This window comes from Mya arenaria, chromosome 1 (assembly GCF_026914265.1).
Source record: "Mya arenaria isolate MELC-2E11 chromosome 1, ASM2691426v1".
Lineage (NCBI taxonomy): Eukaryota > Metazoa > Mollusca > Bivalvia > Myida > Myidae > Mya > Mya arenaria.
The window spans coordinates 60,687,819-60,710,173 of NC_069122.1; the positions used below are offsets into that span (position 1 = coordinate 60,687,819).

Genomic DNA, 22,355 nt, shown 5'->3' on the forward strand with positions numbered 1-22,355 from the left:
TTACTATATGCCGCCATTTTGGACCATCAACATAAGAGAGCATTCTAACCATTTACCTCCATTTTCAACTCATTGGCACCACTAAGGAAGACACGTTTGAGCATTTAAAGCATTATGAAAATGTTGTTGCTCAAATAATTGACTGCTGTGTATCTATTTTGATACTAAATATAATGGTTAAAATTGAGATTCAGGTTCATGAAGGACAGGATTTAAAAAATATCAAAATGCAAAAACTTTTGTATCATTTAATTTTTCATGCAAAGAAAAACAAAATAACATTTATACAAGTCTTTTTCTACAATCTCACAATGACTTGAAACAAATATCGATGCAACTTTTATTCATAACAGTTTATTTCCTAACTTTCCTCAACAATAGTATAATTTCTATAATTAAGAAAGTTTTATTAGCACAGTATATGATCTGACAACTCAATCTGAAATTATACAGGAATGCTTGACACTGTTCAATAAGTAGTATGCAGTAATTTATCAGCTTAACTGCCTAATTGTTACTGTTCCGATATGGGTGTTTATGTATAGACAACGAAACAAAACAAAAACAGTACAAGTAAGAATGAACATTATCTATAGAAAGGTGTCATTAATCATGAGGGTATATTGTATTCTGTATTCCCAAGATATCTACTCATGAGGTTACATTGTATTCTGTATTCCCAAGATATCTACTCATGAGGTTTCATTGTATTCTGTATTCCCAAGATATCTACTCATGAGGTTACATAGTATTCTGTATTCCCAAGATTTCTACTCATGAGGTTTCATTGTATTCTATATTCCCAAGATTTCTACTCATGAGGTTACATAGTATTCTGTATTCCCAAGATATCTACTCATGAGGTTACATTTTATTCTATATTCCCAAGATATCTACTCATGAGATTACATTTTATTCTATATTCCCAAGATATCTACTCGTGAGCGTACATAGTATTCTTTATTTTTCAGATATATACTTATGAGAGTACATTGTATTCTGCTGCTCATGAGCAAACATTGTATTATATTTTTCTAAGATATTTGCTAATGAGTGTACATTGTATTCTGCTACTCATGAGCAAACATTGTATTATGTTTTTCTAAGATATTTGCTAATGAGGGTACATTGTATTCTGTTTTTCTTAAAATCTTAGATATCTTTCTCCAATGTAATAAAACAAAAAAAGTTTTATTACGTAGAAGCATTTCATTTGTCATAACTATGCAATCTAGTTCAAATAAATTTCACTGCATTCACAAAATGATGAAATATGCAAGCAACCATGCACTAGAAAAACTTTAAACTTCCATAAAGTTAATGTAGCTTAAATGTTCATTTGCAATTCTTGTTTCGTCTAATGCATTTGAACATCTTTTCTTACCGTACCATAAACACTTTGAAGTATTCTAAAGTATAAACAATATAGATAATGTTCTTGCTAAATTCAATATCAACATCACAAATTTACTGTTATTTTGAGCCTTTTTGCTACTTCCAAAACAAATTCATCAAAGTTTAACACATTAATAGAATTAAAGATGATCATGTAAATGGTACATTTTAAGACATAACAAAGTTTGCTGCATAATTACCGTATAATGATGTTACATGTACTGAAGCAATTTGAAAAGTGACCTAAATGATACTGTAATAAATGCAAGCTAATGTAATGTTTTGGTACAATGGTAGAATGCAAATACATAGAACTTTGATTTGAAACTTCTAATCTAAATGTGAAAACATACAACTGATTCATGCAATTTGCATTAAGAACAATTTCCCTAGTTTATATCGTAATGATATAGGATACAATAACATGTATGTCCTGTAACATGGTCAGCAGTAATGTGGATAGCATCAAGATGATTGAAACCTTTGGCTCATCAGCAAAAATATGAATGAAATCACCACACATAACAACCAGGCATAAACATCACTACAAATGGCAGTGCTTAGTAGATCTTGTATATAAAAAATCCAAACATTTAAATTCAAAGCTCTTTTGATCTTCCATTAACCAGTGGATACAAAATACATCAGCATAAATCTCAGCTTCTATGTATTATACTTCATAAAATACTCTCGACCCACCAACCAAACTGTATAAATAAAATATTAAGGGTATTTTAAGATTGCTTTTTATATAAAATTTGCTAATTCAATATTTATTTATTGTTCACGAGATCATCATTGACACCCAGGGTACACATTCTGTTTACACTTCACATACTCTGTGGCTTATCAGTTTCAGTTTAATACAAACAATCTTTTTAAGTGAAAGCAAAAGACAAAAGTTATAATTTGATTCGAATTACAACAAAATCATCTTTGCGGCTATCAGTCAGGAGAGCTACCAACTGATCCATTATAGATGATATAAACTCTGTTTTATAAGATCTGCTGAAGCTTCTTAAGCTTGATCTTCTTTATAATTTGCTTGGTAAGATTTTACCAGTTAAAACCACAGCTGTACGGTGCGTAGTTTTCTAAGATTTTATTTAATTTAAATTTTCCCAGCACTCATCAATATAAATCTCTCACTGTCACAAAATAACATTTTTCTCTCTCTCTTTTTCTAAATAACAAAACACACAATATATAAATAAATATGTTTCACACGACAACCTTGATTACATGATCATGGCAGTTTTACAAGTATGACATTACTTTCTTTGAAAATGGAACCCATTTCGAGGTCAGCATATTTTAATTCTACTGTGTTTTTCAGAAATATAAAGTCTATTGCACATGTCTTAAAGCTTAATTTTGAAGTTTGATATTTAAGACAAATAAACAACTACTGCCATTAAACTGAACACAATATAGTGATAGACTACATCTACATTCTAGAATAAGCCCTAAACCAGTCTATCTATGCTGCCTTTAGACTGTCTCACAAGGGCTTTCCTCTCTTCAGCCAATGGAGGAGGGGGATCTGGAAATTCTTCGTCAGTTAACGTTTTTGATGTTAAACTTGACCTTCTCTCGGGTGGAGGAGGTTTAACTTTCTTTTTCCCACCTTCAGGCTGATCTGATGCACCAGTTTGTGAACTTGAGGTAGAAGCTGTTGATGGGTCAACTTTTTCAAATTTAGTGGCAGTTGATTGGTCAGATTCTTCCTCTGTGCTCTTGGTCACAGAGGAGCTTTTTTCTGACACTTCATCCTTCCTTCTGAACCAGATGTCTTTCTGAGAATCTAAACTTCCTGAACTGCTTAAACTTTCCACACTGTCACCTCTTGAAGTATGATCAGTTTTATCATCACTTAAATTCGTCACTTTGCCATCAATTACTTTTCGAGAAGATTCAAGTTTGCTAATATCCCCACCATCATCAGCACTGATATCGATATCTTTTTCTACTTGTTTGGTTGTTTTTCCAGAGTCTAAGTTAGAATTGGAAAATTTCTTTCCTACAATTTGAGGTTTACCTTGCACTGTATTATCTTTAGAGTCTTGCTTATCTCGTTTGCTTTCTAAAAGAGGAGTGGTAAATTGCTTTAATGACCCTACACTTGACTTTCTTTCTACTTTTGTATCCAGTTCAACTGCACTAGAAAACTGTTTCGGAGGTTTGATTATATCGTTCCCATTCTTTGTTGATGATGCGAAACTAACTGATGGTTTTGAGATATGTGGTTCAAACTGCTTGGACTTTGCCTTAGGAAGCTGTCCATTAATAGTCGCCTCTTTCACAACCATGACTGCCTGACCGGGAAGCTTGCTGCTCTTCCTAGGGGGTGTGGGTGGAGGTATCTTTTTCGGCCTGGTGCCAGATTCTGGACCAATGACAGCCTGTTTCTTCATAATTCCCAACACTGGATGACTTCCAGAACTTTCTCGACTCTGCTGGCTAGGTGGAATTCGATATTTTGGTGACTCAGGGGTTAGAGGACTTGGCGTCGATTTTGTTGGAGAGTATGGCTTTGGAATGGCAGTAAATGTCGTCCGCGGTCGACTGTTGCTGGTCTGGGTCAAAGAAGCGTTTGATGGAGATGAAGGACTGAACCGCTGGCTTGAAACAACAGAGGATCCTGAGACAGGCAGACTGGAAGGCTTAGTAGCATGGGCTAAACTGGATACAGAATGATCATCAGAAGTACTAATTTCATAAGAAGGTTGGGAGACAGCCATACTTCGAACGAGAGTTGGAATGCCTCGAGCAGATGTGGTTCCAGATGAAGGGATTTTGGCCACACCCTCTGTGGGAGAGTCTATTGACAGTGTAGTGCCTGTACTTATCGGAGATGTGCATGTGGTCGGAGTGGGTGGGGAAGACAGCGAGCTGAAGAATGCTGCTCGTGCTGCTGTTTTCTGACTTATTAAATCCACTGATTTTGGCTCATCATTGTCAATTTTCTCACAACTTGATTGTCCTTCAGTTGGTCTCTTTTGACTGCTCACTTCGCTAGACGTCACAGTAAGAATTGCTGGCTCTGAAGTTTGATCTCTTTGACCTTGACCCCGATGATCAGATTTTGGTGTCACTGTTTCGATAAGGGACATAACCGGGTAGGTCATCGAAGGGGATGTAGCCGACGATTCTGTTTTTGAGGTAGGATGTTGATTGCCGCTCTTTGGTGTGGACGTTGACATTGGCATAGCAAATGATATTATGCTAGAAGCGTCATACGGTGAAGGCGATGATGACCCTGTATGACCCGATTGAGAGCCCGCCCTAGTTTCGGCCCCTGAATGTGATGATGCAGCACCATGGGGCTTCAGGGCTTTTGATGCGAGCTCTAATGATTTACCAAACCTCAGGGATTCCTGTTGTGTAGTGATCTTTTTCTTTATCTGACGTTTAGCTTCTGCTGCCTGCAAAAGTACGCAATTATAATAATAAATATGCATGATAGGATTATTGTTCTTGTGCACTACACTTCCATTCATTGTCATCTATCTATATACCAAGTTTTATTTCAACCCCATCCGTAGTCATTCTTTTGTCAATGGTGTGATGGACAGACAGAAGGGTGGACAAAGGGATTAAGGGAAGATAACTAAATAACTATGCATGATAGGATTATTGTCTGTGTGCACTGCACTTCCTCTCATTGTCATCTCAAGTTTTATTTCAATGTCATAAGTAATTTTGAGGATATTCTCTGGACAAGGGTTTGACAGACGAAGAAGGACGGACAAAATGGTGAAGGCGAGGTAACTTTATAAATTTGCATAATAGATTTATTGTGCATGTGCCCTGCACTTTCTCTCATTGCCATCTAACTATAAACAAAGTTTTATTTCATTTCCATCAGTCGTTTTGAAGTTATTCTTCGTAAAATGTTATGATGGACAAACAGATTATGTATTGAATAAATGCTCCTCTCTTCAGGGAGTATAACAATTTGTTGTTATGCCAATTTTCAAGACCACTGTTTTCTGCCATAGTAATAAAGTAACATTTAATATAACATTTTGATGGATCTAGATATCCATACAGTTAACTTGAAGTTGTGGTAAATTCAGCACATTTCCTATGTAATGATTTTCTACAATTTTGAACTCTTTGTCAACATCAATAATTATCAGTACCTGAATATCCTGTACCCTACGGTCTGAATATCCTGTACCCTACTGTCTGAATATCTGAATATTCTCCAAAAAAGCTGACAAGTTGAGATAGCCTTTTTTTTTAAATAAAACCAAGTGTGTTATACCTGAATGCCCTGTAGCCTGGCCTGGTGGTCAGGGACCATGGCCTGAATGTTCTCCAACACGGCACGCTTGTCTTGCATTGTGGGCATAACAGCCTGCGCCGATAATGCAACCACCTGTGGAGGACGATGTTCCTGTACTGACGCCAGCCTGATAGGAAGAGAAATATCGTCAAACATCAGCATTTCTTTTATGACAAGCCATAAAAATTTAAAAATAAAATAATGTACAAACACTAAAGAAAACCATTTGCCATTTCACAAATCTACTAGGGGGCCCTTACATCGAGAATGCTAGGAGTGATTTCATAGCTAGGAAAGATTTTCAACAGTAAAACTACATTTTAAAAGATCTGTATGAGTAGGTATGAAATTGCTCTTTGGGTCCTGAATGACCTCGCAGTCTTTTGTATAACAGAGTGTGAAGAAAACAGACCTCTTAAGTGTGAATAATGTGCCAGTGAGTTTCTTGCATTTCTTCAGTGAGTTGTCCAATCTTTCTGGCTCATCCTTCAACCACCTGAAAACATGAAGCCATTTTTGCACTTTTTAACTGCTACTAATACCCTGTCACTGACACTTTCATTAAAAAATTCCCACCCCGTGATAATTAAATTGCATGTTAGATTGCGTGCTTTCCAATACACAGCTATAATTATACGGATGTCTATGGAAAATTAGGATGGTCTCAGAAATTTCACTTGTACAATCAAAATGCATAATACATAACATAATTGCCCCATGTGTTTACTCATCGAGGAATAATGTTTATAACGAGGGTCCGGGGTTCAATCCCCAACTGTGTCATATCGAAAATGTTACAAATAGGTACTAGTAGCTACATCACGTAGCACTCAGCATAAGAAGGGGATTCTGGGAAATATGGAGATCTCAGTAATGGTTAAAACACATTGTCCAAAATCCCCTTAACTATAAGACAAAGTTATTTCAATTATATTATGTCTCTTTCAATATCAGTCCCTACTCTGAAGGAAAAAAATATTTTCTGAAATTTTATGAAGACGTAATTTCTCACTTCTCTTCCCGTACGATAACCTCCATCTCGGCAGCCATCACATGTTTAAGTCGCTCTTGTAGTTTTGGGAAGCGCGCTGGAAAAATAAATATGTTGCATGTTCTCCTTCAACATGTATGCTTCTCTTCACAATCATTCAAGACATGTTACAAATGCTAAGGAAACACAATTATTTTGAATTGAAAATATTCTATTAATTTGTGTGTTAACATCTATTTTGCTTTAGAGTTTTGTATAAAAAAAGTCTTATTCAGGTTAGCGTGAAAACTGTAAGCTTTCTCACTTTTGAGGTCCCCGAGTTGCTTGGTAACGTGACTGAGCACAAGAGCCATCCCCTCAACATCTGACATCTGCACACGACACTGCCGGGATAACACGTCTGAACGTAGCTCCTCAACCGCCTGTTCCAACTCACTGAAAAATACCACAAAATTAAACTAAGGTTCAAGGGAGCTTATTTCCTGTCTTGTTTAGTGTTCTCTATCTATGAAAGACAGATTGCAATTAACACCACAGCAAGGTAATGCATGAGCACCACAACCAAATACCAACGCTCGCTAAATTTTCTAATTTGACAATTGTTAAGCTGGACTAAAGGTCATGTTAACCAGAGGACATTTTTACTGGTAATATGTGAACCAACTTTCATGTGAATATCTTTAATATTTGTTTAGTTATGACTCTTGGTTTAAGTTTTTGCATCATGCTGTCAATGCTGTAGATGAAACAGAAGTTTTAACAATCCTAAATCTTCTTCAAAATAACACCCCAAAACATACAAACTATCAAGCTAATATGACAAAAAAAGTTATCTCCCCTACCACAGTTCTCGGTCAGCCAGTGCCTTGTCTTCGAGGTAGATTTGGTACATGACGTCCACTTCATTTCGTTGTTGACGAATGATGACATTTTCTGCCCCTGGTACAGAGCTCATGGCGTCCTGCAATAATGTGAATTAAAAGAACAAGATTTAAGGTGGATTTTAGATAGAGATTCTGATTGAATTATTTAATTTAAATTTAACTGTAAGTGAAATATCAAAACCTTAAGACACTGTGGTAAAAATATTGTTCACCACTGAAAACACCTTCATTAGTGGAAATAGTTTAAAGCTAAGGACATACATTCTGAGATGGAAACATAAATAATACAGGCTATAATGGCTTCATTTCCACAGATTCAATAAACAAATAGTTTCCCCAATTTTCAATACTTTAAATGTTGTCTTCTGGAGGATTGCAAATTTGCAGAACAATAAGACCCTGAATTAGTAACTACCTTACCCTGATTTTCTTCCAAGCATCGTCAACAGTTTCAATAATTGATTCCTTGTTGATCTGCTGGAGGCGTCGGAGACTGTGAAGGTCGGATCGTAGTGACTCGGCCTGGTGCTTGATAGACAGGATGTTCATCTTCATGTCCGCAGAGAGCGCTACAGTGCCTTCTGACCCCAGGTCTGTTATACCTGTTGAAGTTGAAGAATAAAATTTGGTTATCATATCATCATATATATATATATATATGTATATAACAGATATCAAATTGTGTCTATCCAATTAGCCAATTAGTTGGAGGACAAATGCTTTTAATTGCTGCTTTAACCATTCTGATAGAGTACTTGTTAATATCTTAAATAAATCCGGTAAGATCTCCTAAAATAAAAATTTCTTATCATGATGAAAAACATTCTAATGTCTAGATAATATTATACGAATAACAATAAGGTTTTCAGGTCGTACAAGGGGCATTACTTGACAATGGCTAAAGCCAGAGTTATGGGCCTTGCAAACACGTACATATTGTCTCTGGCAACATATATAGACCAAGTTGCATTTAAATATCTTGAATGTTTTTTGAGTTATGGCCAAGTTTGAAGATTTTGTACAACCATGCTGAAGACTGCACCAAGACAAGAAAAACTTTGAAAAACAGACAAGTTAAACTATCATGTCTTGCTGATATCAAAATAGGGTTTAGTGTTTTATTACATGAGAAGTTTCCCCTATATACCTCTATATTCTGGCTGTTCCATTCCAGGCTCTTCCACCTCTGTAAAACAATATCATACATCCATAGCAAACACAAGGATACACAAGCTGAACATGGATTGGATTTCCATATACACAAAGCACTAAACATAATATTCCCATAACTAAGACACCAATATACATTGCATATAATACCCAAAACCAATTCCATTACAGGATTGCTACATTCAAAATAAATATTGAAAGCATAGTATGATATTTGCTCTGTTTATGAAACAAGAGATGTTTGTCAATCATTATGCCACCCTGAGCGCAATGTTGTCAGGAATAATTGGACAATTGAATAAAATTTGCATGGACCGAAATGCCAACTGATTTGACCAGAAGCCCTCATCTACTGGTCAATCCCAACCTCCACGTCAAATTTGAGGACTGTTGGTGCATGCATTGTCAAGTAATCACTCAGACAAGATTTTTGAGGTCAAGGTCATTATGAACCTTTTGACCTAATGACTCCCTTATCAATAGGGGTCATCTACTGGTTATGCCCAACCTTCATGTCAAGTTTGAGGGCCATGTGTGCGGGCATATTCTATTCAATTGTCCAAATATTCCTGACCAATAGGCTGAATTGAATCACTGAGGCATGTCTAAGGATAAGATCAATAATGAATACTGGTCTGGGCCAGTATTCAATAAAGATCTTATCCTTAGACTGCCTCAGTGATTCAATTCAGCCTTTTGGTCAGCTAAATATACAGGCCAATCAAAATGCTTAGTTTTAAATCATAATCTTAAGCTCAATCTAAATGGCTTATTGAATACAGGCCCAGCCTCCATTTTAAGTTTGAGGACCATAGGTCCAGGCATTGTCAAGTTATCACTCAGACAAACTTTTTCCGTTCAATGTCATTGTGACCTTCACCTTTGAACCAATGACTTTAAAGTCAAAAGGGTTCATCTACTGCTTGTGCCCAAGTTTGAGGACCATAGGTCAAGGCATTGTTGAGTTATCACTAGGAGAAACTTTTTAAATTCAAGGTCACTGTGATATTGACCTTTGAGCCAATGACCTTAAAATCAGTAGGAATTATCTACTGGTCACACCCATCCTCCAAGTCAAGTTTGGGGACTATAGGTCCAGGCTTTGATGAGTTATCACTAGGACAGGCTTTGGTTTACAACCCAACAACCAACAAATATAACAACCGACTGACATGTGCAAAGCAATATACACCCTCTTCTTCGAAGGGTTGCATAAGAAACTTGATAAATCGTTTTAATAATTTGCACCCATTCATAATCCTCAATTCTGTATAAATGCTTGCAAAAGCGATTAGTCACATTACTTACTGCTAACGGGGCTGTGTTCAGACGAGAGACTAGGAGTACTCGGTTTTCCTGTACTGCCATGTAAAACTGCTGTCTGAACCCAGGCCGCAAGATGTGCCAGCTGATTTTCCATCTTGTCTATACGATTCCTGAAAAACAGAACATTTAAAATCAGTTCAGTCGAAAGATTAAGAGTGCTGTGTTTTCCTGTATTGCCATGTAAAACTGCCGTCTGAACCCAAGCTGGCAGGTAGGCTACCTGGCACTTCATCTAGACAATATGATTCCTCAGAATACACCATATTGATAATCAGTTTGGATGAGAGACTTGAGAGCATGGTTTTCCTATTTTGCCATGTAACATTGCAGTCTGAACGCACCATTGATACACATTACTTCATCACTCATCAAAAACCTTAAAATGACGGGTTGACATGATATGAAACATCTGGTAAAACAGGTGTTTAACATGCTTTTATGAATATATTGTTGCACTGCATGTCCAGATAACATTTATGTTCCAAGAAGAGGTGTTTAATATAACAAATGCTGCATACTACAATTACCCCTCGAGACCAGAATGGGGTTTGTGACAAACATCAAAGAGCATCAGTCCTAGACTTGACTGGAGCATCATGAGTCAAGACGAGTCTAAGAAGCCTTGATTAGTGTACTAACTACAACATTTACTGTCACTTGTAGTGCTCTACACAATCCTAATTTCTTCAAGACACAGGCAAACATTTGTGTAAGGTTCTACATACATCTTTGATGGCACAATATCATAAAACAAGACATGTCACTGTAAGTGACAAATGCCCCGGAGGTGGTACCCAAGTGTAATTCAAATGTCATTTAGAAAGGGAATAAAATAGTAATTAAATGAGTGGAGAAAGAATGGAACCCAACATGTTGTCTTGATATGTAGAACACATCTGGCAAGATATTTTAAAATCTGTCCTTACAAGGGAAAGTTTCAGGACACATGAAATTTACCCAGATGCAGGGACGGATGGATGGACAGACAAAGCTGTTTTAATATGCCCACCTTTGGGTGCATAAAATTTGCAACAACCTATATTCATAATGTTCTTGTTTTGATAACCTCCATGAGGGCTAGCATTAACATCCTAATTACACAGAGGTTATAACATAAAGAGGTCATTCAATATGGTTTTATATCAGAGTTTGTTTAATAATTGAAACAACGATTGCATAATAAGGCATTTTTTTGTCAATTTTAGTAAACAAGTAAAAATGAAATTTCATATTGAATGCCCAAAAGTGTGACATTCTATTAATATCATGATTACTTATTTGATTACTTACAGTGCTAAATACTTTAAACATCGCTATATAGAACACACATTTATGATGTCAGTTCAAAAGTAACTATGCTAGTTATATATATAAAAAAATAGGAAAACCTGTATTATAAGTTATGGGGTTAGAAGGTGACAGGGTAAAGAAAACCATATTGGATGAGAGCGAAGCTCAAACTCCAATATGGGTTTCTGCACCCCGTATATCTCATATCAGGTCACCTACTAACCCTGTAACATATATATCATGTCGACAACCTGTTTAAATGTTCATTTATTCATCAGGATATTCATCAGAATCGGAAAATTGACGCCATTTTGGTACAATATATATTTGGTGACCAAATATGGAAAAATATGGGGTCACCGCATGACCAGTTCTAGACCAATGGCGTTTCGTCATTTATATTGGAGACGTGATATTGTATTTTTTTATAAAGAAAATTATGGGTTGCAATTTTTTTAAAAGCGAAGGTGTTGAACAAAAGTTTACCCACCTAGTGAGATCTGTCTCATAATTGTCCATGGGTGAGGGTGTAATACTGCGTGGTCGCTGTGACAACATTGGTTCTCTGTCTGATGTGGATGGTACCCTGTAGCTCTGTGATCTCTGCTGGGGACCGGAGCTTGGTCCAGAATAAGGGACTGAGGAAAGGGCCAGCGAGTGTCGACCAACTGGGGACCTCTCTCCTACAAATAAATGTAAAATAGAGTAAATCTAATAGGTTTATTAGTGCTGCATTTTGATCTGGGAGGTTGTATTGTGTGGAGTCCTTTACACACACTTTAACCACCCTAACTGCTTTCATACTGAGAACAATCCCACAATTCATTCCTTAATTTTTGATTGGTTGAACAATTGGTGATGTCAATGTTTGTGGTATGGTTAATAGGTGGTCACATATATATAGCCAACTGATTTATTTATAAGTTGTTTTTAGCAAAAAACAATATCAAATTTTCAAGTATTTCTTTTATCTTTCTAACCAGTTTTCTAATAAAATACAAAAAACATTCCTTAAATATAAATAGAATTTGTCTCTGGGCTCAATGGAATAATTTTGCTCCTGGAAAGGAGATTAGAACTTTCTGAAGTTGATTTATCCTAAAATAGAGCAGACAGCCACTCTCTTTTAAATCTAATTTTCCCTCCAGAACTACACTGTACAAATGAGGATATTTCCCCTGCAACTAATCATGACCCAGTCTCGATTTCCTTGGTAATCATAGAACCATACAACGCTTCTATAACTCCAGCTAATAGGACAGACTCCAACAAGCTTTCATCTTTTTTATCTGATGAAGTCAAATTCAATTTCTGGAGTTGACAGTTCATGGACAAATGCCTTTGATTTCTAAATAAATAATTATTCTTACAATCATACACTGTATTGGCTAGTCCAAATTCTGCACATTAGAAAATTTGTTTCTTAGTGTGTTCTACTGCAGTCCTTCTTTTACTCTTTATTTCAATTAATATTCAGACAATAAGACTGAGAATTTCACATAAGTCTCTGCTCCAATCTGAATTGAAAAAAATGTATATAACGTCTTTACGGTATAGTGATTACGCGCATGTGTCAGCCAATGGATTCTGATCTCAGCATTTAGAAAGCTTATAACGAAAATGACCACTCAAATTTCAATGATACATTAAATGATTTTATAAAGTGGGTTATGCGGTTATTCAGAGATTATTTGCACGCTGGTAAGTATAGAGACATCTGCCTTAATACCTAGATTGTTATTATTTAGTTGTTTTGCGTGACTATATGATGAAATCAGCAGCCAAGATGCGCCCTCCTAATGCCGATTTAATAGTTTAGTTAAGAAACAATAAACAACAACTGTGAATAAAATAATTTGAAATTCAAATCCCATGCTTACTCCATGTTGTCTGCTGTGGCCCTGCTTGCTGTGTTGAAGGGGAACCGGCCATAGAAGTGGGAGTAGTTCCAGAAGTGGGCAGTGCACTTGTCGCCCGCTGCGGAGTCACATGGGCACTAGCCCTAACCCCTTTTGCCATATATGTGGGCCCACCATGGCTCACTGGCACTACCTGTGATGGAAAACAGTCCACATGGCAGTTGGTGTTAACATTATCATATAATTTAGGTGCCCTTTTTCGCTTGAAAAAAAGAACACCCTGATCAACTATACCTGAAGACTGTTGATTTATTTTGCTCAGCTTTCAACACATAATATATGATTCCAGTTACAGTCTGTAGCCAAAACTAAGTCTTGACCATTTTACTCAGGGTGTGAAGAGGTATAACTTAACAATTACCTAAACAAGAATTATGGGCCATGCTAAACAAATACACGTTGTCACTAGTTACATCACATTTGCATTTACAGATTCTGAGTCAGGACGAGGATTAAGCTATTGCAACACTTTTTTTGCCATTGATTTCATCAGTTTGCAATAAAGGTATACCGACTGTTTCTTCCACAACAACATTGCAGTAGCCTCACAATTTAATCAAATGACATATACATGATTTTATTATCACTAGAGATTGAATCGATTATCACTAACAATCACAAAATATTACATTTTACATGGAAAGTTTATACATTTACTAAACCAATCACAGTAATTAAAAGCTCTCTGTCTATGACTAATAGGGCTGGCTAATCACATTCACTAGGTTAGGACTGTGCTCTCTGTCTATGACTAATAGGGCTGGCTAATCACATTCACTAGGTTAGGACTGTACTCTCTGTCTATGACTAATAGGGCTGGCTAATCACATTCACTAGGTTAGGACTTTACTCTCTGTCTATGACTAATAGGGCTGGCTAATCACATTCACTAGGTTAGAACTGTGCTCTCTGTCTATGACTAATAGGGCTGGCTAATCACATTCACTAGGTTAGGACTGTGCTCTCTGTCTATGACTAATAGGGCTGGCTAATCACATTCACTAGGTTAGGACTGTGCTCTCTGTCTATGACTAATAGGGCTGGCTAATCACATTCACTAGGTTAGGACTGTGCTCTCTGTCTATGACTAATAGGGCTGGCTAATCACATTCACTAGGTTAGGACTGTACTCTCTGTCTATGACTAATAGGGCTGGCTAATCACATTCACTAGGTTAGGACTGTACTCTCTGTCTATGACTAATAGGGCTGGCTAATCACATTCACTAGGTTAGGACTGTGCTCTCTATCTATGACTAATAGGGCTGGCTAATCACATTCACTAGGTTAGGACTGTGCTCTCTGTCTATGACTAATAGGGCTGGCTAATCACATTCACTAGGTTAGGACTGTACTCTCTGTCTATGACTAATAGGGCTGGCTAATCACATTCACTAGGTTATGACTGTACATAGTTCTGATAAGCTGAATGATCCCAAATGTAAATTTTTATATTACGATATAAACCTATGTAGATTACATTTGTACAAAATCTCTTCCCATTACTGGAAATGATATGCAATTGATGATTAACTTAAAAGGTCTCTCTGAGTTTTTTCTTGATAATCAAATGTTTTTTGATCGATTTTTAAACCCTATGGCTCACCTGAATAAAATCGTAGTTATGTAGGTTGGCAGGAGGGGAGAATGCTCTGCGCCCAGGCTGCTCCATTTTGGGCTCCAGGGACACTGCTGGTGGCGACATCGCCTGAAGAATTACATTTACATTTTAGTTTAATTTTAACCTATTTATTTGTCAACAATCATGAAACAAATAATAACATGTTTATCACCCTTGTCTGCACAGTCTTACCTGAGACTGGTGGTTTTGCAGTTTCGGGCGTGGGAGAACTGCCCACATGTTCATTCTTGAAATTAGTTTATTTATAACATATATATGACTCTCTGTCAGCATAGTGTTCATGCCTGTGGGATTTGTATTTTGGCATAGACACATTTTGAGGGCACCCAAAGATGTTCTAGCTCTGTAAAAAGTGTAAAATCCCTATATGTCTCACCTGTCGTAAGTTGGCCCTATTGTCCACATATTCAAACCCCGGCCCTCCGTTCTTGTGACCATTCAGCATAAGATAGTTTTCTGGAATCGACCTAAGCCCCAGGGGTCTGTCTGGAGGCCCCGCACGATCTACGGGTGGTGGCGGCCTTTCGGGGGAAATGCCCATACGCCCATAGATGGGGTTTTGGGCATAGTTTGTTGTGCGGGTAGGATCAGGCGTCAGTGACCTTGACCTCTCATAAGCCGTTCTAGCGGGTGACTGGGTTATATCATCATGTGACATGTAAACAGGGTGATGCATTTGAGCAGGCAGGGTTTGAGTTTTATGGATCTGAAGAAATGGCAGTGAGGAGTTAGCAGAAAAAAAGTTTGTTATAAATAAGTTGAATTATCTCATAGACCTGTTTCACAAATTACTTCAAATTTCAAGGTTTATATTTTTTACTGTCAAATAGTGAACTGCAATTTGAATTTAGAGCTTTTTTCTATTAAAATGGTCCAAGAGTTAGAGCTTCCTAATGAAGTGGTAAAAAATAAGAGATTTTAAAAAAGTTAAGAGATTTTTTATGAAACTCTAAGAGTTAAAGCTTTTTAATAAACTGGCCCAAGAGCTAGATGAAACTGGTCCCAGAGTTAGAGTTTTTTTTAATAAACTGGTCAATGAGCTAAAACTTCTGTATTATGAAACTGGTCCAAGAGTTAGAGATATTTTTTGGGAAACTGGTCCAAGAATTTAAACACAAATGACAGTTAATTGCAAGATAAGCATATTTGACAAACATGTATATGCAGTGGAGTAATGGCATTATTCAGGAGTAAATTATGGCTTAAACACATGAAAGGTAGTAAATAAGTAAGAAAACTTTCCCCACCTACCTGGCTAGTAATGGTAGATATCTATCATACCATTACCCATCAGCAAGATAGTCTCACCAGAGATTGTCTGTGATTAACTAAATACAAGATAAAACATTCCCCACCCACCTGGCTAGTAATAGCAGAGGACGGCAGTGGCCCATAATACCCCTGGGAAGGCGTGGCTGGCAGCTGAATGGTGCGACCCCGAACCTCGGGCTTCTCTATAACGGTCTGGGGCTCCATGCTATCACACTCGTGAACCCGTAGGACAGTGCGGTCACGGATATCCCTGAAATACAGGATAAATGTAAATTGAGTTATAGCTTTCATTTTATATTCATAAACGAGAACCATTTTAAGAGCTTTGTGTAAAGCTCCATAACAACAAAAGCATATTGTCAGTAAATACTATGAAAGAACAGTTTTTCATTCTTGGGGTAGAAATTATGTTCCAACATTTGCCATCACCAAACACAGAAATCTTGATATGATACATGTATGTCAAACTCATTACACCTTACCCTTTCGCCGTCATAAATGATTACTCTCAGTTAAAATACAAGCTCCTCTTTTTATGAACATTTTTGGAATTCTTTCAGACATCGAACACAATTTGTGAACAAAATATATTAAACTTTACTTACGTTTCTTACAAAGAAACCCCCAAGAATCAATGTTCAAGGAAAAGCTATTTCCCTCCTTTTGTGCATCAAATGACAACTAATGTCCTGGTGAAACAGTCAAGTTTCATTAATTTAGTTCTAGATAGACAAAATTACATCCTATACAAAATCTATCATCACAGACATTGCAACTTCATTCAAGAATCAGTTAATCCAGCTTCTCAAATTTTTCATTTCCCTTGTCGCTAATAAGCGAAACAATCTTCTAAGCTAAGTAGCTATGTATTTTCATACGGCCATTTTCTTTTTCTCCGGGCCTAATTACTTTCGAGCACGCAATGTCACAAGCAGTCCCGAAATTTGCATTTGTCACAGCAGTTAATAGAAGTGTTCAAGAATGTTCAGAGGCTAATAGTCCAATTGCATGCTGGGGCATTTCCCACAATGCACTGGATTTAATCATGGCTGCTCCCGTAGTACATTTTTGTTTTAATGAATTTAGACAGCATTTCAAGGCTTTAGTGCAAACTGTTGTAACACCTGCTATTTCTTTATAGAGTTACAACCATTTTGCACAAAGCCCAGGACTTGTTTAAGAACTGTGACATGCCTTTCAGGAGAATATACCTACTGCATGGTTTGTGCCATTTAGCTGTAGGCATAAAATAACATTTGTTTGTTTCAAATAATTCTAGATATTATTAAACCACTTTGTATGATCCTCATGCATTTATATGTAGTTTGACATGCTCTAAGTGAAATATCTTCCTTTCTAAGAGCATCACAAACAAACAAACAAACAAACAAACACTATCAAAATGCTCTCGCTATTCTGGAACTGACTTACAAAATTGAACACTGTCAACAGTGACAACAATTAACATGGATTCAAGCTAACCTGATAAGAATGTCAATAACAATTAAAACAATTAAAACATAGACCCTAGAGAAATGCACAATGACAGGAACTAGATTGTTTTGCTGAACAAACAAAATTAAAAAGACAAAGATAATTTGAATGCAGTTTCATGCACATAAAGTTATGGCAATAACGGGGGTTAAATGCCCGCAGGAACGAGTGACACTCAAATATAGATTTTGGAAGAAGATAAAGATAATTCGAATGCAGCTTCGTGCACATAAAGTTATGGCAATAAAGCGAAGTTTAACACCTGCAGGTACCGAGTGACACTAAATATAGGTATTGGTACCCACTGGCATGAACACCACACTGATTAAATTTGTTTTATTTTTTCAGGAAAAAAAATTACTTCTTTAACCAGGAGGTCTTAAGTCATAAATTCTACATACCTGAGATCTTCAAGTTGATAATAGATGTTGGTACGTGGTTCTAGAAGGTATATTTTTCTCTTTGGTGACTCAAGGAAAGACATGGTCAGCTTCCCTGGGAACGAGCGGACGAACATGGCGCGCACCGTGTCCAGATGGGTAATCTCATTTGGTAACAAAGCTTTTTTTGTCTCGTCTCGAAATATTAAAAACACGAGACCTGAAAAACAGACAACACATGAGATATTATCAAGTTTATAATAAAGTCTTATCCAAAGGCTCATTTAGTGGTAATGTGAAACAGTGTATTTAAATGTTGAAGATATAATTTTGATTAGATGTACCCAACAAGCCTTAAGTTGAAACCTACACTCGTTCATTTTTTCCCACATGGTCAAAGCACTCACACATTATTTAAACCAGAGTTGTGCATGACAACTACACAAAGCCTCGGCTTTTATCTGTGAAGTACAGACAAACTAAAAATGCACATACCAGCAGGTTTTTCAACGGCTGTTGGGCTGCGTGCCGCCGGAAGACTAGAGCGTACAAATCCTCCTCGATGAAAAGTCGGACCATCCACCTCTGACACTGTACCATCATACTCCATTGACCGATTGTGGTGCCCGTACCCAACTGTTGCCCGCCGTCGAGGGTCACGAGACCGACCCTGGAATGAACAATTAATATAATATGATTATATGAGGTTTAAACACAAGACTTGAAACAGTGGGTGAAATCCATATGTAATCCACTATTTAACAATGCCACTGATTGCAACATGCAACATACTATATTCCAGTGGTGAACATTTGTACACAGTTATATAATACAGGTGGGACCACATGAACATTCCCTCAGCCTCTCAAAAAGGTCAAAGTACTGGTTTCTGCCAAGAAATCAGACTAGGAACATATGGAGTGACTCACAACAGCTTTTTGGGCATCTTAAATTAATATGCCTTAATATGGCACCATATAGATCCAAACATATACCATATGTATGTCCATAACAATAAATCCCCATCTTAAAAACAATGCACATCAAAAACAAGCTATATCCCACAAATCAATAGCTTTCTTAGTATGTAAAAAGTTCAGTGGAAAATTATGTGAAAACATTTCTTTTCAAATCACACTGTAAGTCATTCAGGCCATGTTAAAAGATGGTCGAATAGCCAAAGTTGATTGGCATAACATTCCTATGCCCTTTACCACCAAAGGTAGGCTTTATTATCTTTGTCTTTGCAAGCCGTTCTGATTTGCCTTCAATAAAACCATTGTGCATTTGACAAAATGAAAATGCAATTGATAACAGAATTTTATACACCTACAACAAAGTTTGTATGGTCACATATTGACTGCTCACATTTATTGTAAAGTCACATATTGTATGATCGCATACATGGTATGGTCACATATTGTATGATAGCATATTGCATGGTCACATATTGTATGGTCACATTATTGTCTGCTCAAATATACTATATGATTGATCATTTTACTTGCTTTTTCAGTTGCATAATGGAATACTGTTCGATAAATTAATGTTGGGGGTTGAAGCTTAAGCCACTTCTAAATTTGTAATTTAAATTGGTTTGTTCACACAGCTACTTTCACAGCAATAAATCTTGATCTCCATCTTTCATCATTACTCTTCCCTTGTCAATTTTGATCACTGCAAGACATTCCTTTAAGAATTACATTAAAAGACCTTTTAAGTCTGAACAATTCTTACATTAATTCTGTAAAGCTCAATGAAATCAACAATTTTATTGACATTTGTCCCAGACTTTCCTCAGAATTAAAGATGATAAAAATCAAAAGAAACTTTTCAATGATATAGAAATACAATGACTTTCAAAGAGTTTATTGCTGAAGTATCATAACTCAAATGAAATGATCATGTAATTTCCTGTCATGGGCATGTAAGTCAGTATACTTATAATAGCAGGTGTTGCAGACACAAAACAAAATTTACAAAGACAAATAAATTACATTGAAGAGTTTTGTAACATAACTGGGATGAAAATCAACATTGACAAATCCAAGGTTATGGTATTCAGGCGAGGTGGACAACTTAGAGCATATGAAAAATGGCACTATAACGGAAACCAAGTTGACGTAGTTTCATGTTATAAGTATCTCGGGGCGTTTTTTACGCCTACATTATCATGGACTAAAACTCAAGATACACTTAGACTGCAGGCCACGAAGGCAGTGTCAAATATATATGCGTTTCAGAAATGTTTTGGATACTTTCAGTTGAAGGATGCATTCAAACTGTTTGATTCGATAGTTGCACCTATATTGTGCTATTCATCTGAGTTATGGGGATATTGTCATATTGAAAATGTCGAACGTGTACATACAAGCTTTTGTAAATATATAGCATGTCTAAATAGAAATGTTTCTAACTGTTTAGCGTTGAGCGAGTGTGGAAGACTTCCTTTAAATGTGATATATATATGACTCGTTGTGTAAAGTATTGGACAAAACTGATAAGCATGCCTAACTATAGGTACCCTAAAAACTGTTATCTAATGCTTCGCGAGTTAGACGGTGCTGGCAAGGCAACATGGGCCACAGGAGTGAAAATACTTTTATTGGTATGGTTTTCGTTTTGCATGGATCGCTGGCGAAGTAGGAAATATAACAAACTTTATTGTGCTATTTAAAAGCAGACTTAAAGACTGTGCAATGCAGAAGATGCAGGGATTTGTTGATTCTTCTCCGAAAGCACTGCACTACAAACATTATAAAAGTCTTTTAAACCCACAAAGACACCTTTCCATGGATCTACCATTCATATTGAAAAAGACACTTTCTAATTTACGTTGCTCTAGTCACGTATTGCAAATTGAAAAAGGCCGACAGGATAACATTGATCGGGACTTCAGGTTTTGTCCTTATTGTTTGAAACGAAATGTCTATGTTATAGAGGATGAATACCACTTTTTATTACTCTGTCCGTTGTATAATGATGTTAGACAAACGTACTTGTATGACCAACTTGAAAATAGAATGATAACGCTTCACTTGTTTTACAAACTATTATCAGACTACAATAGGCGAAGTGTTATATTGGTTGCACACTATATATTGCAAAGGCTTTTGCTATTCGAGAGGAATTCATTCGTGATCAATAGTTTTCTATCATAGTTATATTTTCCTGATATATTTGTATTATACAGTTTTATATTTATACTACTTATATATGCATAACTCTGTCACCACTATTATGTAATTCTCTGATATTTGTATTATGGGCCGGAGGCCTTGTACTACAATAAACATTATGTTATGTTATGTTATGTTATGTTATGTATAATGATTAAGGTATACATAAGAGCACTGCGAGAGGATGCCAATGCCTATCTGGTTTTCCAAGTTATTAAAGGTGCATATACTTAACAATTATTTTAACCACAGTTATGCCCTATTGTCATTGGTTGAATGTGTTTACGTTTAGATTCATGATAATATCTTAATGTTTAACTTTAGTTATGGCCAAAGGTTACAGTTTTTGCTAGACTCCACCACAACAACACCAGTATACTCTGGCACAACACCAGCATGACATCACTGACTACAACATCAGCTCCACCCCTCCAATGACAACACCAGCACATCTTTGTTACTGACAACACCAGATTGACTCAGCCGAAAACAACACCAGCACATTCGGCTGACAACAATATCAGCTCGACCCTATCGACAACACGCGAGCATGACTCTGCTGCAGACAACATCAGCATGACATCACCACCAAAACCAGCACCAATCTGCTGATGACAACACCAGCACAAGCCTGCTGACAACAACACCATCACCACTCCATCACTGAAAGAACCAGCAAGACTCTGCCGCGACAAAATATGTACAACTCTGCCTGTTACAACACCAGCATGACTCTGCCAATATTAGCATGACTGCCATTGACAACACCAGCGCAATTATTTAATAAAAGCAATACCTTGACTTTTTAACTGCCAAAATAAACAAGCTTAAAATGAAGATTGATAAATTTACAATATAAATTTTTTACAAGCGCCACAGAGCGAATGCCAAAGCTTTCAAAGGCAAGAGTTATGGACCTTGTTGTACATAGGGAAATTGTTCCTTGTAATCATTGGCACCAAATTTTATTTGAACATCTTGGAACAGATTTTGGGTAAAGGCCAAGGGTCAAGTTTTTATGCTGACAAAATGATTGCAAATACAATTACAGTACACAGACATTTTTTCTTAAAAAAATAGACGAGCTTAAAAAGACTTCCATACAAGGCAAAGTGAAGGAACA

At 36.6% G+C, this 22,355-nt stretch overlaps 1 protein-coding gene across 7 annotated transcripts in view; it reads right to left on the reverse strand.

Annotated features, from left to right (window-relative positions):
• Positions 1-233: 233 nt before the first annotated feature.
• The window catches only part of LOC128230186 (coiled-coil domain-containing protein CG32809-like), a 136,128-nt gene continuing 114,006 nt past the window's right edge, over positions 234-22,355 (reverse strand). For 4 of the 7 annotated variants that reach the window (XM_052942256.1, XM_052942247.1, XM_052942288.1 and 1 more), the window contains 16 exons: positions 18,549-18,723; positions 18,075-18,273; positions 16,267-16,429; positions 15,284-15,613; positions 14,872-14,973; positions 13,228-13,399; positions 11,838-12,030; positions 10,040-10,167; positions 8,709-8,747; positions 7,982-8,163; positions 7,520-7,638; positions 6,982-7,112; positions 6,699-6,774; positions 6,099-6,182; positions 5,666-5,813; positions 234-4,820 (listed from right to left, as the gene is read on the reverse strand). In XM_052942256.1, the coding sequence (XP_052798216.1) occupies positions 2,862-4,820; positions 5,666-5,813; positions 6,099-6,182; positions 6,699-6,774; positions 6,982-7,112; positions 7,520-7,638; positions 7,982-8,163; positions 8,709-8,747; positions 10,040-10,167; positions 11,838-12,030; positions 13,228-13,399; positions 14,872-14,973; positions 15,284-15,613; positions 16,267-16,429; positions 18,075-18,273; positions 18,549-18,723 (4,200 nt within the window). In that variant the 3' untranslated portion in view covers positions 234-2,861. The remainder of the gene's footprint in view (positions 4,821-5,665; positions 5,814-6,098; positions 6,183-6,698; positions 6,775-6,981; positions 7,113-7,519; positions 7,639-7,981; positions 8,164-8,708; positions 8,748-10,039; positions 10,168-11,837; positions 12,031-13,227; positions 13,400-14,871; positions 14,974-15,283; positions 15,614-16,266; positions 16,430-18,074; positions 18,274-18,548; positions 18,724-22,355) is intronic. The other 3 variants (XM_052942271.1, XM_052942281.1, XM_052942263.1) reach the window with 3 other exon arrangements.